General features: G+C 33.6%; 1 protein-coding gene across 1 annotated transcript in view; it reads left to right on the top strand.

The window, feature by feature from the left end:
• The window catches only part of LOC106096005 (ras-related protein Ral-a), a 112,319-nt gene extending 96,890 nt beyond the window's left edge, over window positions 1-15,429 (top strand). The window contains 3 exon segments of the mRNA XM_013263507.2: window positions 5,455-5,494; window positions 5,497-5,591; window positions 15,386-15,429. Of these exon segments, the coding sequence (XP_013118961.2) occupies window positions 5,455-5,494; window positions 5,497-5,591; window positions 15,386-15,391 (141 nt within the window). The 3' untranslated portion in view covers window positions 15,392-15,429.
• The last annotated feature ends 1,843 nt before the right edge of the window (window positions 15,430-17,272 follow it).

The following is a 17,272-nucleotide window of genomic DNA, read 5'->3' as shown; positions in this document are numbered from 1 at the left end:
ATCTAAATCTGGACCGATCTGGGCCAAATTGTATTTATTGTCCCATTCTGCCAAAATTTGGGGACAGTGAGTTATGTTAGGCTCTTCGTCATACTTCTTCAATTTGGCCCCGATCGGTTCAGATTTGGATAAAGCTGCCATATAGAACGATCTCTCGATTTAAGGTTTTGGGCTCATAAAAGGCGCATTTATTGTCCGATGTCGCCTAAATTTGGAATTGTGAGTTGTATCAAGTCTCCCAACATCTGTTCCGTATATGGTCCCGATGGGGCTATATTTAGATATAGCTGCCATAGAGACAGATCTTCAGCTTTAAATCTCTCGATTTAAGGTTTTGGGCTCATAAAAGGCGCATTTATTGTCCGATGTCGCCTAAATTTGGAATTGTGAGTTGTATCAAGTCTCCCAACATCTGTTCCGTATATGGTCCCGATGGGGCTATATTTAGATATAGCTGCCATAGAGACAGATCTTCAGCTTTAGGGTCTTAAGACCATAAAACGCGCATTTATTCTCCGATTTTGCTGAAATTTGAAACAGTGAGTTGCACTAGCGGGTTTGATATCCGACCCGAATATGGTGTATATAGGACCATATTTACAAATAGCTGCCATATAGACCAAACTGGCGATTTAGGGTCTTAAGCCTACAACAAGTGCATCTATCATCCGATTTCGCTGAAATTTGGCATAATGAGTTTTATTACGCCCACCGATATCCGAACCAAAAATGGTCCAGATTGGAAAATATTTGGATATTACTATCATATAGACCGATCTATCTATTTTGGGTCTTAGGCTTATAACAGACGCATTTATTACCCGACTTCGCTGACAGTTGGTCTGGCACGGTCTGTCCCATAGCTGATATAGGGACCAATCTTCAGCTTTAAAGTAATTGCGGATTTTTTAAAAGAAATTTTTAAAAGAAAGTAAATGCATTTTTAATAAAACCTTGAATGAACTTTAATCAAATATATAATTGCCATTTTGTTCGATAACCTTTTGCCATCTTCCTGGCAAATTTAGTATTCCACGCTCATAGAACTTCTGGCCTTTATCTGCAAAAAACTGAACCAAGTGCGATTTTATAGCCTCATCATTGCCGAAAGTTTTACCATTTAAGGAGTTCTGCAAAGATCGAAATAAATGGTAGTCTGATGGTGCAAGGTCAGGGCTATATGGTGGATGCATCAAAAGTTCCCAGCCAAGCTCACTCAGTTTTTGGCGAGTGACCAAAGATGTGTGCGGTCTAGCGTTGTCCTGGTGGAATATGACACCTTTACGATTGACCAATTCTGGTCGCTTCTCCTTGATGGCTGTATTCAATTTGTCCAATTGTTGACAGTAAACATTCCTTGGAAGCAGCTCAAAATATACCACACCCTTCCAATCCCACCAAACAGACAGCATAACCTTCTTTTGGTGGATATCAGCCTTTGAAGTGGTTTGAGCTGGTTCACCATGCATGGACCATGATCGTTTTCGACTAACGTTCTTGTTTTAAAAACGGATCGAATTCATTGCGTTTAAGGTGCATATCACAAGCGTTGATTCGGTTTGTTAAATGAATTTCTTTCAATACATGTGGTACCCAAATATCAAGCTTTTTCATCAGTCCAAGACTTTTTATGTGATAATGAACGATTGATTTTTGTATATTTAACTTCTCTCCTATCTCACGCTCGATTAATGCTTTGATTTGGTCATCATCAACTTCATTTGGCCGACCTGAACGTGGCTCATCTTTAAGTGAAAAATCTCCAGAACGGAATTTGCGAAACCAATTTTGAAACTGTCTTCCTTTTAAGGCTTTATCACCATACACATCTCGTAACTTTTTAGTAACCTGCTCCGCGTATTTTCCTTTACGGAAATAATAAAGTAAAATATGACGAAAATGCTCCTTTGTGGACTCCATATTAAAATTGACACTAAATAAACAAATGTAAACAAAATTTCACGCACTTTTTTTCTAAAGCAAGCTTAAAGTAACAGCTGATAACTGACAAAAGAAAGAATGCAATTACAGAGTCACAAGCCGTTTAAAAAAATTGTCAATCACTTGATCGGGGCACATATTACCCGATTTCTCTGAAATTTCGAACTGTTACTTGTATAGAACTTCTCGGCCCCTGAACCAAATATGAGTAAGATCGAAATATATTTGAATATGAATATGGTTATAGTAGAGTTAGAATAAATTTTGATAATAAATAATTCCATGGTGGTGGGTATCAAAAGTTCGACACGGCCGTTTTTACTTTATGCGTTTTTACTTGATTCCCTTATTTTATTAATTTTTTTTTTTGGCTCATTTTTTACTTTTTATACATATTTATTTTTGTTTCATTTTATATTTTTTTTTCTTCTAATTTAATATTATAATTATAATTTTTAGTAAATTTTTTAATGTTTAAATTATTTACATGTGAATTATTTGTTCTTATGGTTTTAAAGTTTTTTGTTTTTACAATGGGGCTTATAAAAATAAACTGTTTTCATTCATACATATTTTTATACCCACCATCATAGGATGGGGGTATACTAATCAGTCATTCCGTTTGTAACACCTCCAAATATTCGTCTAAGACCCCTAAAAGTATATATATTTTTGATCGTCTCGATGTTCTGAGTCGATCTAACCTTGCCGATCCGTCCGTCCGTCTGTCGAAATCACGATAGAGGTTGAACGCGTAAAGCTGCTTGAAATTTTGCACAGATACTTAATATTGATATAGATCGTTGGGGATTGCAACTGGGGCATACCGGTTCAGATTTTGATATATCCTTCATATAAATTTCGGTTTGACATCTTTAGAACCTAAAAGCCTCAATTTTCATCCGATTTGGCTGAAATTTTTCACATAGCGTTCTGTTATGACTTCCAACAACTGAACCAACTGGATTGCCCAAAAATAATTGCGGATTTTTTAAAAAAAAGTAAATGCATTTTTAATAAAACTTAGAATGAACTTTAATCAAATATACTTTTTTTACACTTTTTTTCTAAAGCAAGCTAAAAGTAACAGCTGATAACTGACAGAAGAAAGAATGCAATTACAGAGTCACAAGCTGTGAAAAAATTTGTCAACGCCGACTATATGAAAAATCCGCAATTACTTTTTGGGCAACCCAATATTTATATTCATTTTATTTTAATTTTTTTACGTTTTATTTTAATTTTTAAATTTTGTTTCTTATTTTATTTTATTATATTTTTATTATTTATTATATTTTATATTATATTTTTTATTATATATTTGTTTTATAATTTTTCTTTTGGTTTTATTATTGAAAAAAATCGATCCATGGTGGGGGATAGTTAAGATTCGGCCCGGTCGAACTAAGTATGCTTTTAATTTTTTTTATTTATTTTTTTTCTTTGTTTTTTTTTTATTTTTTAATTAATTTTATATTTGTTAACATTTATTTATTGTTTGGATCATTGTACTTGTTTATATTAAATTTATTTTAATTTCTTTATGTTTTATGTTAGTTTTTAAATTTTGTTTGAAATTTTGTTTTTTAATTTTTAAATTTTGTTTTTTATTTATTTTTTATTTTATTATATTTTTATATTTTATTATATTGGGTTGCCCAAAAAGTATATTTGATTAAAGTTCATTCTAAGTTTTATTAAAAATGCATTTACTTTCTTTTAAAAAAATCCGCAATTACTTTTTGATTAACCCAATATTTTTATTTTTTATTATATTTTTATTTTTATTATATATTTATTTTTTATCATATTTTTATTCTTTATTATTTATTATATTTTTATTTTTTGATTAATTGTTTTAATTTTTTTAAATTGTTTATTTATGTTTTATTTTAATTTTGAATTTTGTTTTATATTATAATTTTATTATTGTGTTTATTTTTATTTTATTTCATTATATTTATTTTTATTATTTATTATATTTTTTATTATTCTTTTTTAATATTTTTTTATTATTGATTTTTTATTTTATTATATTTTTATATTTGTATTGTTTTAATTATATTTTTATTTTTTATTATATTTTTATATTTTATTATATTTGTATTTTTTTATTATATTTTTATTTTTTATTATATATTTATTCTTTATTATTTATTATATTTTTATTTAATTTTTTTTAATTTTTTTTTATGTTTTATTATAATTTTTTATATTTTATTTCAATTTTTAAATTTTGTTTCATATTTTTATTTTATTATATTTATTTTTATTTTATTTTATTATATTTATTTTTTATTTATTTTATTTTATTTATTTTTATTATTTATTATATTTTTTCTATTATTCTTTTTTTAATTTTTTTTTAATTACTGAAAAAAATTCGATCCATGGTGGATGGTATATAAGATTCAGCACGGCCAAACATAGAACTCTTTTATTTTTTTTCTTCGGTTTATTTATTTTTCAGTTCATTTTATATTTGTTAACATTTATTTATCGTTTGGTTCATTGCGCTTATTTATGTTCATTTTATTTGAATTTTTTTATGTTTTATTTTAATTTTAAAATTTTGTTTTTTATTATTTACTATATTTTTATTTTTTATTATATTTTTTATTTTATTTATTTTTTTTTTCTTTATTTTATTTATATTTTAGTTCATTTTATATTTGTTTACATTTATTTATTGTTTGGTTTATTATACTTATTTATATTTATATTGATTTTATTTTAGTTTTTTATGTTTTTATTTTAATTTTTTATGTTTTATTTTAATTTTTAATTTTGTTTTTTTTTATGATTTTTTTATCATATTTTTATTTTTTTATATTATTCTTATTATATATTTTATTTTTTTATTATTGAAAAAAATTCGACCCATGGTGGAGGGTTTTTTTCTTTATTTTATTTCTTATACCCACCACCGTAGGATAGGGGGTATATTAATTTATTTTTATTTGTACTAATTTTTATTTATATTAATTTTATTTTAATTTTTAAATGTTGTTTTTAGTTTTTTTTTTATTTTATTATATTTTTTATTTTTAATTTGTTTTTTTTTGTAATTTTTTCAATCATTTTAATTCTTAAGCTTTTAAAAGATTTTGTTTTTTACAGTGGGGCTTATAGTTTAAAAAATAAATGGTTTTTATGCATACATATTTTGATATTAAGATTAAAGCTTTCAATCAAAACCATATGCTATATAATACATTTATTGTAAAAAAAATCTTAAAATTAAAATCATTAAAATTTTAGCTACATATTATAAATCAACCTGTTGCTTTAAATCATCACCACTTTTTTGTATATTTTTATCACCTCATCCTTATTATTTATTTCCCTTCTATTTGTTTTTTGGTTTACTTTTGGCTTAACTATCTATAATTCACTTATTGCTATAAACATATGGATATTTTTTTTTTCAATGACGTAGGTTACAAATTTTTATTAATAATTGTTTTTTTTTTATTATTCATTTCCCCATTTAAATGCGTATTGCGATTTTAGGTATTTTACGATCTTATCAGGGATATATCAACACGTAAAAAACAACGTCAAACCGAGGTCCGGGAGCCGACAAAAACCAAAACTCATTGCTGCCAATTGCTGTAATAAATAAACAAACAACAACAAACACACCACATGTAATCATCATTTTATTTTATGTTTTTTCTATAATAATGAGAAAAAAAGTAATAATTATAACAAAAAACCATAAAACATAAAAAATTATAAAAAGATTAAAAAAAAACACTTAAAAACATAAAAAAACACAAAACTATTTATGTTGTATTGTATTTTGTAGAAATTACAAAAATACAGAAAGTCCTCACGCGGGTTTTTTCTGGTAGTATTTTGTTTTTATTTCACCGAAATAGTTACACTCTGTGTTCGATAAAATGTATAAAATTGAAATTCAATATTTCGGATAAATAATTTCTGTTGCTGAATAGAATGACGTTTTCTGTTTTTTTTTTCTTGCTACTCAAATTTTCGTGCATATGAAAACAGAACTTATATCCTATGCTCTATGACCTTCAGGATTTGCAAAACATTTCCATTGAAAATTATGAAATGATAGAAAAAACTGAAAACGAAATTGGATTTCAAAAACTCCAAATTATGTGATGTTTTTTTTTTCTTACTACTTTTTTAAAATTGTATTTGAACAAACAGTTGAATGTATTTAAGTTCTTTATATAAACGCGTATTTTTTTTTGTCAATGTAAAATTTAATGTTTTTAAATGAAATGTACCATGTACACATAAACGAAACAAAGAAAAAACATAAACCGGAAATGTGGATAAAAAACCCCAAACAAAGAAACTGTATTAAAAAAAACATGAACAAACCCACAATTATTATAGATAACAAAACATTTGAATTTTTTTGATTTTTTCTTTTTTTTTATAAATTTTTTTTGATTTTTTCTTTTTTTTTATAAATTTTTTAAAGTAAAAGCAACCAACCACACTATGAATGAAAATTATTTGCAATAATTTTAAAATGCCTTTTCTCCTCTTTCCTTGAGTGTGCATACAAAAAACATTAATTATCCATACTGCAATTGTATGTTTTATACGTTTAAAAAAAAGAAGAAAAACAAAATGAAAAAAAAAAATATTTACAATATATGTAATCAATCCTATTTATATAAATTAAGCTTTGTTTTTTCATTTAGACTTAAAAACAAATATAAATCAAAAAACAAAATAAAACGATATTAAACAAAACAAAAAAAAAACAAAAACCACACATATGACAATGAATGCAGTTTTTTATTTATTTTTTTTTTAAATTTTTTTAAATTTTTTTTTAAATAATACATATTTATGAATAATATATACCCACAATAGCAAAATCATGAAATCACAATCTAATGCTTTTAATCTAATAATCCATGAAATTTATATAAAGAAAAATTTCCCATTTCCTAGTAAATTTTTATAATTATTATACCCACCACCATAGGTTGGGGAGGGGGTATATTTATTTAGTCATTCCGTTTGCAACACATCGAAATATCCATTTCCGACCCTACAAGGTATATATATATATCGGATTGTCGTAAAATTCTAAAACGATTTAACGATGTCCGTCTGTCCGTCAGTTGTAATGACGCTAAAATTGCATTTTTGTTCCCATGAATAAGGAACAGAGACAAACTTCTCACATATTAATGAGTGCAGTTCGATTCAATCTTAAGCTCAATGACACCGCAGTGCAACATCTCTTTGTAACAATCCCATGGCAGCCGGTTGTACGTACCGGATTGACCCGATGGAGTCCTTAATCGGCAAGGGCTGCCGCCTAAGTGTACAACTTACGGCTACAACAACAACAATCTCTTTGCAGTGGAGTTTTTACATGGCATAGTACCTCACAAATGTTGCCAGCATTAGGAAGGAAAACCCAGGCGTTCAGCGTCATAGGCGGACATGCTAAAAATTGAGATAATGAGATCACAATTTTGCAACAGACTCGTATTTCTGCTATACGCAGATTAAGTTCTTAAGTTGGCTACATCGGACTATATTTGGATACTAGCTGAACGGGGCCCGCACCGCTGCATCTTCTTTAACTCTCTAATATCTTCTAAGGGTGGGGAAACTTCGCCCTGAATGTGAATATCGAATTCGTGCCATTGTGGCATTTGACGGGTTTTGGGCGGCCCCCGAGGCACCAGTCTACAACAATAGAAACCATGTTATGTTTTTGGTGACGGTAGGTTACGTTAGATTGAAAATAGGGTGCAGATATTAATCTGCCCCATGCCACTATAGACATACACCTAAGCCAATCCCACGGCAGCCGGATTAACCCGTTAAGATCCTTCATCGGCAAGGGATGTCGCCTCAGTGTATAACACACTGCTACAACAACAACAACAACCTTAGCCAGTAATCGGCTTGTTATGCGCTCTAACAACTAAAACCCTAACCTCGAAGAAGAAAATTTTAATTTTTAGGAAATCCTCCAACCTTCTGTGTCCCGTTATGACACCAAAAGCTATATTAACTTCCTTCTTACTTCCTTTCAGTAAAAGCCTCGTCCTCTCACGATTCGGATCAACGCATAAGATTTTCGCCATCCTACCGACTATTTCGCTGTTCCACAGTGTTCTATGGGCGCTTAAATCGGACTGCGTCGATCCGAAAGGCTTCGGGTTAACCAAGTTTATCGACAGGAGTCCTCTTGCCTTCGTCTGCCCTTTCATTCTCTCTTACTCCGTTATGGCCCGGCAGCCAAACGATGCGGATTGTGCCATCCTCAGAGAAGGCTTTAATCTCCTTACACACTTTGGTGACTGTAAGAATGCAAAAAAATTTCGAACGAATCGCTTTACAAAACTCCGAGATCTGGTGTTTTTAAAAATTAGAATAATGAGTAGTGCTCTTTAGGGGAGCGAAGGCAGCTTAGGCATTTCAACTCAAATATGGATATCAATACTTCGTGCAATACTCTCAAATCCCTTTAATTTGAGCCCCATTTTGCCATGGTCGGTATATATGAACCGTTTGGAGAGTGTTTTGTGGCTGGGGCGCCCACCGGTAGTTTACCCTGAAAATAGGTATCAAATTCGTTTTTTACCCCTTAATACCGTCGATTTGAGCTCTAATTTGCCATAGTCGGATATGAAGTTCAGTTTAGGGGGCGACACCCTAAACCACACCCTAAACTGAACTTCATATCCGACTACGGCAAATTGGAGCTCAAATGAACGGTATTTGGGGGTAAAAAAAGAAATTGATATCTATTTTCAGGATAAACTACCGGTGGGCGCCCCAGCCCCAAAACATTCTCCAAACGGTTCATATATACCGACCATGCCAATGTGGGGCTCTAATTGAAGGGATTTGGGAGTATTGCACGAAGTATTGATATCCATATTTGAGTTGAAATGCCTAAGCTGCCTTCGCTCCCCTAAAAAGCACTACTCATTACTCTAATTTTTAAAAACACCAGATCTCGGAGATTGGTAAAGCGATTCGTTCGAATTTTTTTTGCATTCTTACAGTCACCCAAGCACTTGGCTCCAAAATTGGATATCAAATTCGTTTTCTACTCTCAAATACTTTCCATTTGAGTCCCATATTGTCATAATGGGTCAATAAACCTATTTTATGTATTTTAAGGAGGAAAAGCGCTACCTGGACTTGAACACAAATTTTAATGTCATATTCGTAATCTACTCCCAAATACCTTTCATTTGAGTCTTATATAGCCATGATCGCTTAATATGCCAAATATGGGGTATTTGGGGGTGTGGCGACCTCCCATTTCTTGAACCTAATTTTTTGTGCCATATTTGTAATCTAAAGCCGAATACCTTTCATTTGAATCCCATATTGATAGGAACGTCGGATATTTTTTTGTTGAGAAAAGTTTTTGGGTTGGGGGCGCCCCGCTGGGTACATGGACCAACATTTTAATACGATATTCGTTTTCTAGTCTCCAATAACTATGAGTTGATAACCATATTGTGCCCATTGGTTCACTTTTGGTATTGGGTGGCGTTTTTGGGGTAAGGGGGAGGGACCGCCCCATCCGATATCTAAAAATAATATATAGGCTTTGTCTCCTTCCAGACAAACTTACACAATCTGTGAAAATTTTAAGAAAATCGGTTTAGCCGTTTTTGATTCTACGGAACAAACAAAAAAACCGAGTCCCATATAGCCATGATGGGTCATATGCCCATTTAAAGAATTTTTTGGGAGGTAGGGTGACCTTCTATACTTCGAACTGATTTTGTATGCCAGATTCGTAATCTACTGCCGCATGCTTTTCATTTGAGACCCATATTGACATGAACATCCAATATGCCTGTTTGGGGGAATTCCGGGGTTGGGGCGGCCCGATGGGTACTTAGACCCAAATTTTAATACCGTATTCATATTCTATTTTCCAAAACCTTTCATTTGATACCCATGCTGTCCCGATCGGTCCACTTTTTATTTTGGGTGGTGTTTTTGGATGACGGGCGAGGGTCCGCCCCCTTCGGAAATCAACAAATTATAAAGCCTATTTCTCCTCACTGACCATATTCGCAATCTACTCCCGAATACCTTTCATTTGAGTCCCATATTGTCATGATCGTCCAATAAACCTATTTTAGGGGGTTTTGGGGTTGGGGCGGCCCCCCAGTTACTTGGACCGAATTTTTAATATGAAATTCGTACTCTACTCCTGAATACCTTTCATTTCAGTTCCATACTGTCCCAATCGGTCCACTTTTATTTTTGGGTAGTACTTTTGGGGCAAGGGGGAGGGTCTGTCCCCCTTCCGATATCAAAAAATTATATAGCCTATGTTTCCTTCCAGACAAACCTACACGATCTGTGGAAATTTCAAGGTAATCGGTTCAGCCGTTTTTAAATCTATACGGAATAAACAAACAAACCGACAAATAAACACAAATTCAATTTTATATATAAGATAGCTGCCATATAGACTCCAGGCGCATTTATTACCCGATTTCGCTGTAATTCGGCAAAGTGAGTTTAGTTAGCCTCTCCGACATCCGAACCAAAAATGGTCCAGATCAGAACATATTTGTATATAGCTGCCATATACACCGATCTGCTGATTTTGGGTCTTCGTCTTATAACAGGCGCATTTATTATCCGACTTCGCTGAAATTTGGAACAGTGAGTTGTATCATGACTCTCAACATCTGTTCCGAAAATGGTCCAGATATGGCTATGTTTAGATATAACTGTCATAAAGACCGATCTTCAGCTTCGGGGCCTAAACACCATAAAAGGCGCATTTAATCTCCGATTTTGCTAAAAGTGAGCAGCTTTAAGACTCTTGGCAACCAACCCAAATATGAACCAGATCGGACCATATGTACATATAGCTGTCATATAGATCGATCATCCGACTTAGGGCTTAATAACATAAACAGCGCATTTATTACCCGATTTCGCCCGATTGAAATTTGGAACTGTTACTTTTATAGAGCTTCTCGGCACCTGAACCAAATATAATTAAGTTAGGCCTGTATTTGGATATTATTACGGATGTAGTAGTGTTATAATAAATTTGGATAATGAATATATCCATGGTGGTGGGTATCAAAAGTTCGGCATGGCCGAACTTAATGCGTTTATACTTATTTTTTTTTTAACACAGTTCATGGCTATTTTGTATATTTTTTAGTATTCAATATATATTTATTTGCTCTGTGAACTGAGATCATCCATTGAATGTTTTTTTTTATACCCACCACCGTTTATATTATATCGAAATATCCATTTCCGACCCTACAAAGTATATATATAATTGATCGTCGTAAAGTTCTAAAACGATGTAGCCATATTCTTCTGTCCGTCTGTCACGCTACATTTTTAAAAACGAAGATATTGAGCTGAAACTTCACACAGATAATTTTTATACCCTCCGCCATAGGATGGGGTTTAAATTACTTCATCATTCCGTTACACATCAATAATTTATCTGAGACCCAACAAAGTATACCCATTCTTGATCGTCTTGACATTCTATTGTTGTTGTTGTAGCCACATTTTCATGTGGAAGTGGCAATCCTCGTCAAGCTCCTGTAGATGAGCAAGCGTTACGGTCCACAGAACATATCGCCGCGGGAATAGGATGGACATTGGTTATTTAAAGGCGCCAATAACTCGCCTTGTCATATAGAGCATCATATGCATTCAGTATTTGAGCTGGTGCCGCCCGGCCTCTCACTGAGGCTCTCCGCTCAATACCGCTGATTGTCCGTGACTGCCTTTGCAGCTACTCCGTATGATGCATTCCACTATCCGCAACCTGTGGACGCGCCCGGTAGCTTGCAGCCAAGCTTCTCGTGACAGCAATCAACACCACACAACTTAGAGCTCAATGTTCCACAGCTATGCCGTGCAGGGGTCTTGACATTCTAAGACGATTTAGCTATTCCCGTCCGTCGGTCGAAGCACGCTAACTTTCGAAGGAAGAAACTAGTCGCTTGAATTTTGCATAAATACCGCCTATTAGTAAAGGTCGATTGGAATTTTAAACGGATTATATCGGTCCATGTTTTGATGTAGCTGCCATATATACAGATCTTGGATCTCGACTTCTTGAGCCTCTAGACGGCGCAATTCATATCCGATTTAGTTCAAATTTTGTACGAGCAGTTTTGTTATGACTTCCAACAACTGTGCTAAGTATGGTCCAAATCAGTTCATAACCCGATATAGCTGCCATATAAACCGATCTCGGATCCAAATATGGTTACAAATATGATCTGAATCGGTTCATAATATGACATAGCTCCCATATAAACCGTTTCACGATTTTACTTCTTGAGCCCCTATAGGGCGCAATTCTTATCCGAGTTGGTTGAAATTTTGCACAATGACTTCTGGTATGGTCTTCAATATCCAAACCAAGTATGGGTTGAATCGGTTCGTAAACTGATATAGCTCTAATAGCATGGCAATTTTTATGTTTATCCTTTAATGGGATACCGGGCAAAGAACCTGGCAAATGCGATCCATGGTAAAGGATGCATAAGATTCGTCCCGGTCAAACTTAGCACGGTTTTAATTATTTTATGATAGACAGGTTAAATTCGAAGATGGGTAGTATCAGACAATTTCTTGACTGATTTAAGGCCTAGGCTGAGAGAGCAGACGATTTGGTGGTGAACGCCAGAGAACTGCCGTCAATAAACTTGGTTAACCCGAAGCCTTTCGGGTTGACGCCGTCTGAGTTAAGGGCGTAGGCGACGAATGCGCATGCAACCCTATGGAGTAGCGTAACGGTCGGTAGGACGGCGAAAATCCTATGGGGGGATCGAGACCATGAGAAGACGAGGCTATTACGGAAAGGAAGCAAGAGGGAGGTCAGTATAGCCATTGGCATTATGACGGTACACGTCAGACTACGAGCTCACTTATATAAAATCGGTGCGGCAAGTGATAGCATGTGCAGGGCATGCGGGGAAAATGGTGAGACGTTAGAGCATTTCCTTTCTCAATGCCCGGTTTTCGCGTCTAACAAATACCGGCACTTAGGTGCGGACACTATACCAAACACAAACCAACTTAGGGAAGTGGCATGGAAAACAAGGATTTTGTATGTAGCACGGAATTCCTAACTTAGATTTTCTTTTTTGTGGTTACTTTTTTGTATTTAGAGCGCATGTCATTTAAAAAAGTTGTATGGCAGCCTTTTAAAAACGTCCCCCCAAAGAGATGTCGCATTGCGGCACGCCGTTCAGACTTGGCTAAAAAAAAATAAGCCCCTTATCATTGAACTTAAAGAGAACTGAAAATCATTTGAACTGAGAAGTTTGCCTGTTCCTTGATAGAATGTTCATAGGCAAATTTGAATTTACAAATCATTCCCATGGCAGCCGGTTGTGCGGACCGAAATCCCCATCGGCAAGGGCTGCCGCCTCAGTTTACTTGTTCGTCCTTTTTTCGTCATGGGAGTGGCACATCCCGGAGTGCCTTCTCCGCTTCTGGTCCGTACCGGGATTGAAAAGAAACCCGGACCCTGGTTTGTTCGGTTTGCCAGAACTGCCTGCCATTATCGGTCGGTACCGGTGAGGTGTAACCGATGCTCTTGCTCTGGCCTTACGTCACTGCGGGAGTATAGTCACACTGAATATGTTGCAAGGTGTTGAGCGAATATAGACAGCAATGGGTAACAAACTTCGTCGTCGGACTATGACACGGTCAGCCATGCCAAACTAGTTAAGCACATGGCCAACACATCCCTCCAGCCAGGCCTGAAACGCTGGTTCGCGAATTATCTGTGTGGTCGCCTGTCGTTTGTGGAATTTAGGGATAAGAAGTCGAAGTTCCCGAGGCGGGGTGATATCTCCGGCGTTGTTTAACCTCTACCTATCCTCCTCTTCGTCACGTCTGGCAGCCTTGGTTGGAAATCGTGAGAGAAATCATTGTACAATCGGGTAAAAATTGCGCCCTCTATAGACGGATCAGTTTCGGATTGCCTATTTTTTGTTAATTATGCAAAAAATTGATCTTTGCCGATAATATCGATAAGAAAAATACAAATGATATTCAGACAAAAAAAATATATATCGATAGTGTTATAGATATTTTGCCAGTTCTACCAGTCAGACGGATGGACATGTTTCACAAAATTACGCCCTCTATAGGCGCAATGTCTCTTCAGGGATACATACAGTTTTGGATCGCCTATTTTTTGTTCAATTTTGCCAAAAATTCAACTTTGCCGATAATATCGATAGGAAAAATATCAATTGATAGTCATACAAAAAAATTAAATATCGATAGTGTCATCGATATTTTGCCAGTTTTACCGATCAGACGGATGGACATGTTTCACAATAGTGCCGATGAGATAATCTTAAACCAATTATCGAAACGCGTCCACCAGTGCTGCGATATGTGTGGTACCTTGTCTGAGAAACTGACAATTTCTATTCTTCAAAACTTATTTAAAACGATCTCTCCTATGTGTATAACATTCATTTATTTATTAAAGCTCAACTAAAAAAAAAAAACAATGAAACAAAAATTTTATCATTTTATTTTTTAGGTTCGTTATTTATTGGGTTGCCCAAAAAGTAATTGCGGATTTTTTAAAAGAAAGTAAATGCATTTTTAATATAACTTAGAATGAACTTTAATCAAATATACTTTAACAGCTGATAACTGACAGAAGAAAGAATGCAATTAGAGAGTCACAAGCTGTGAAAAAATTTGTCAACGCCGACTATATGAAAAATCCGCAATTACTTTTTGGGCAACCCAATATATTCTTACTCATTTTTTATTTTTTTTTGTTTATTTTTTTATTCTATTTTACTTTTTATTTATTTTTATGTGTTTTTTAATATATAATTATAAATAATTTTAATTTTTATTGTTAAACAATCAAAAAAAAAATATTTGTTTTTTGTTTGTGTTATGAAATTAATGTATACCAAATATGTTTTAATTTTTAAATTTGTTAAAAATATTTCAATTTATCTATGAAAGCTTCGTTGATTTTTTACAAAAATTGCAACTGCGATTGGTATGGTAATTTTTTAAATGGCATATTCAAACACATACCTATCTACACACATAAAAACATGCGTACATAAATTTAACTATTGCATAGCTATATAAATTTTTTATATATTTTTTTTTGTAATACGAAATCAAATCAAAAACATAATTTAACAAATAACTCACTTTTCATAAAATTTTAAGCTGGAAATTTAATACAAAGCATGGCAAATTTGTTAAGAAAAACGAAAAAGGAAATGTGAGAAAAAAGAAACAAAAATATTCTATGAAACATTTGCCTAGCACTTTATATTAGATTTTAGTCTTAATCATTAATCATAACAATCAAGACTAAGGTGTATGGTAATAATGAAACGAATAATATAATACTCTCAATAATAGTCTTTAATTTTAATTTTTTCTTTTTTTTATTATTTTTCAGAACTAAATAAGGCAGGCATATGAGTCAATAGCAAATCAATTTTACCACAAAGTTTTTTTTAGCGATTATTATGATAGCTATTATTATAATTATTATTATTATTATACATTTATATATGTATTAAGTTTTATATATTAAGATACTGTAATTATTATATGACATACAATGTAAATGTTACAAATTTAGGTTGTTTCGTTTCTTCCATTATTGTGTAACCTATTTCGAAACTTTTGATGAGTTTCGAGTTACTTTTTTAATTTTAAATGTTGAGTTTTTGTTTTTTAAGCAATATTTCTTTTTCAGCGTTTTTATTTTGTAAAAAGAGAAAAAACCAAAAATTAGCTTAATGCGATATTGAAATGGTTTTTTAAACATCCGTGTCATGCAAATACAACATTTCCCACAACCATCTCTTTGGATGTAACTCTTGTTTGATTCAGGTTTTTGTCAAATGAAAAGGACCTTCTTGCTCTATAATCGAACCCAAACGAAAATCCGCTGAGCTACATCCCTAAATTTAAGATTTTGTAAGTAGCACGGAATTCCTAACTTAAAATTTGGTGGTTGGTGTGTGTTGCTATCTTTGGCTTTTCTTTTCCATTTGCATCTCCGATTTTTGAGCTCGTCTCGAAAGAGAAACAAACAAAAACTAACCTAACACCTCTAAATTAAGAAATTTGCATGGCCGAAGGCCTCACAAATATCATTAGGCTTCATAAGTTGTCAAGGAACAAATTTGAAGAGGCTCCTTCTGGGTAATTAATGGAAGATGCCGCTGGGTAATTAATGGAAGATGTCTCCACAAGTAATGTAAAACTTCCCTAAACAGACAGTCGTCAGCAAATGCCATCACTTTAATTCCACTTCACTCTATAAGTAGAGTTGGACATTTACATATTAAAAGCCCAAAAAATTACCATCTTTTGGCTATTTATTGCATACTAGCCCAACTGGGTCCGCTGCGCCTTCCTTCACTCTCGAATATCTTTTTAGGTTGGGGACACTTCGCCCCAAATGTTGATATTGAACTCGTGCCTCTGCACCCTAAGTCCGCCTATGTCGCTGAACGCCTGCGTTCGAATCCTGGCGAGAACATAGGACAAAATGTCTCCACAAGTAAACATGGCTCCAAAATTGTATATCAGATTCGTTTTCTACTCTCAAATACCTTTCATTTGAGTCCTATATTGTCATAATGAGTCAATTAACCTATTCGACGTATTTTCGCGCCACCTAAACTTGAACGCAAATTTTAATGTCATATTCGTAATCTACAAATACAAATTACAAATTTTGCCCATGAATATTCCACTAAGAAACAGCGGCAAACTTCTCACCTATCAATGTGTGCAGTCCGATTCAAGTTTAAGCTCAATGATAAGGGGCCTCCTTTTTATAGCCGAGTCCGAACGGCGTGCCGCAGTGCGACACCTCTTTGGAGAGAAGTTTTAAATGGCATATTACCTAACAAATGTTGCCAGCATTAGGATGGGAAAGCCACCGCAGAAATTTTTTTCTGATGGTCTTGCCAGGATTCGAACCCAGGCGTTCAGCGTCATAGGCGGACAAGCTAACCTCTGCGCTACGGTGGCCTCCTATCTACTCCCAAATATCTATCATTTGAATCCCATATATTCTGATCGGCTGATATGCCCATTTGGGGGTATTTGGGTGTGGGGCGACCTCCCATTACTTGGACCTATGGCAAATTTTTATCTACTGCCAAATATTGATATGGACGTTCAATTTGACTGCTTTTAAAAGTTTTGGGGTTGGGCGACTTCGTGGGCTCTGGAACCAATTTTTATTACCATATTCGTATTCTACTCTTCAATACCTTGCATTTGATATCCATATTGTCCTTATCAGTCCACTTTTGATTTTGGG

The sequence above is a fragment of the Stomoxys calcitrans genome, chromosome 4, assembly GCF_963082655.1.
Source record: "Stomoxys calcitrans chromosome 4, idStoCalc2.1, whole genome shotgun sequence".
NCBI classification, from domain to species: Eukaryota; Metazoa; Arthropoda; class Insecta; order Diptera; family Muscidae; genus Stomoxys; species Stomoxys calcitrans.
The sequence above is the reverse complement of the archived record's forward strand: the minus strand, read 5'-3'. Positions and strand labels throughout refer to the sequence as shown.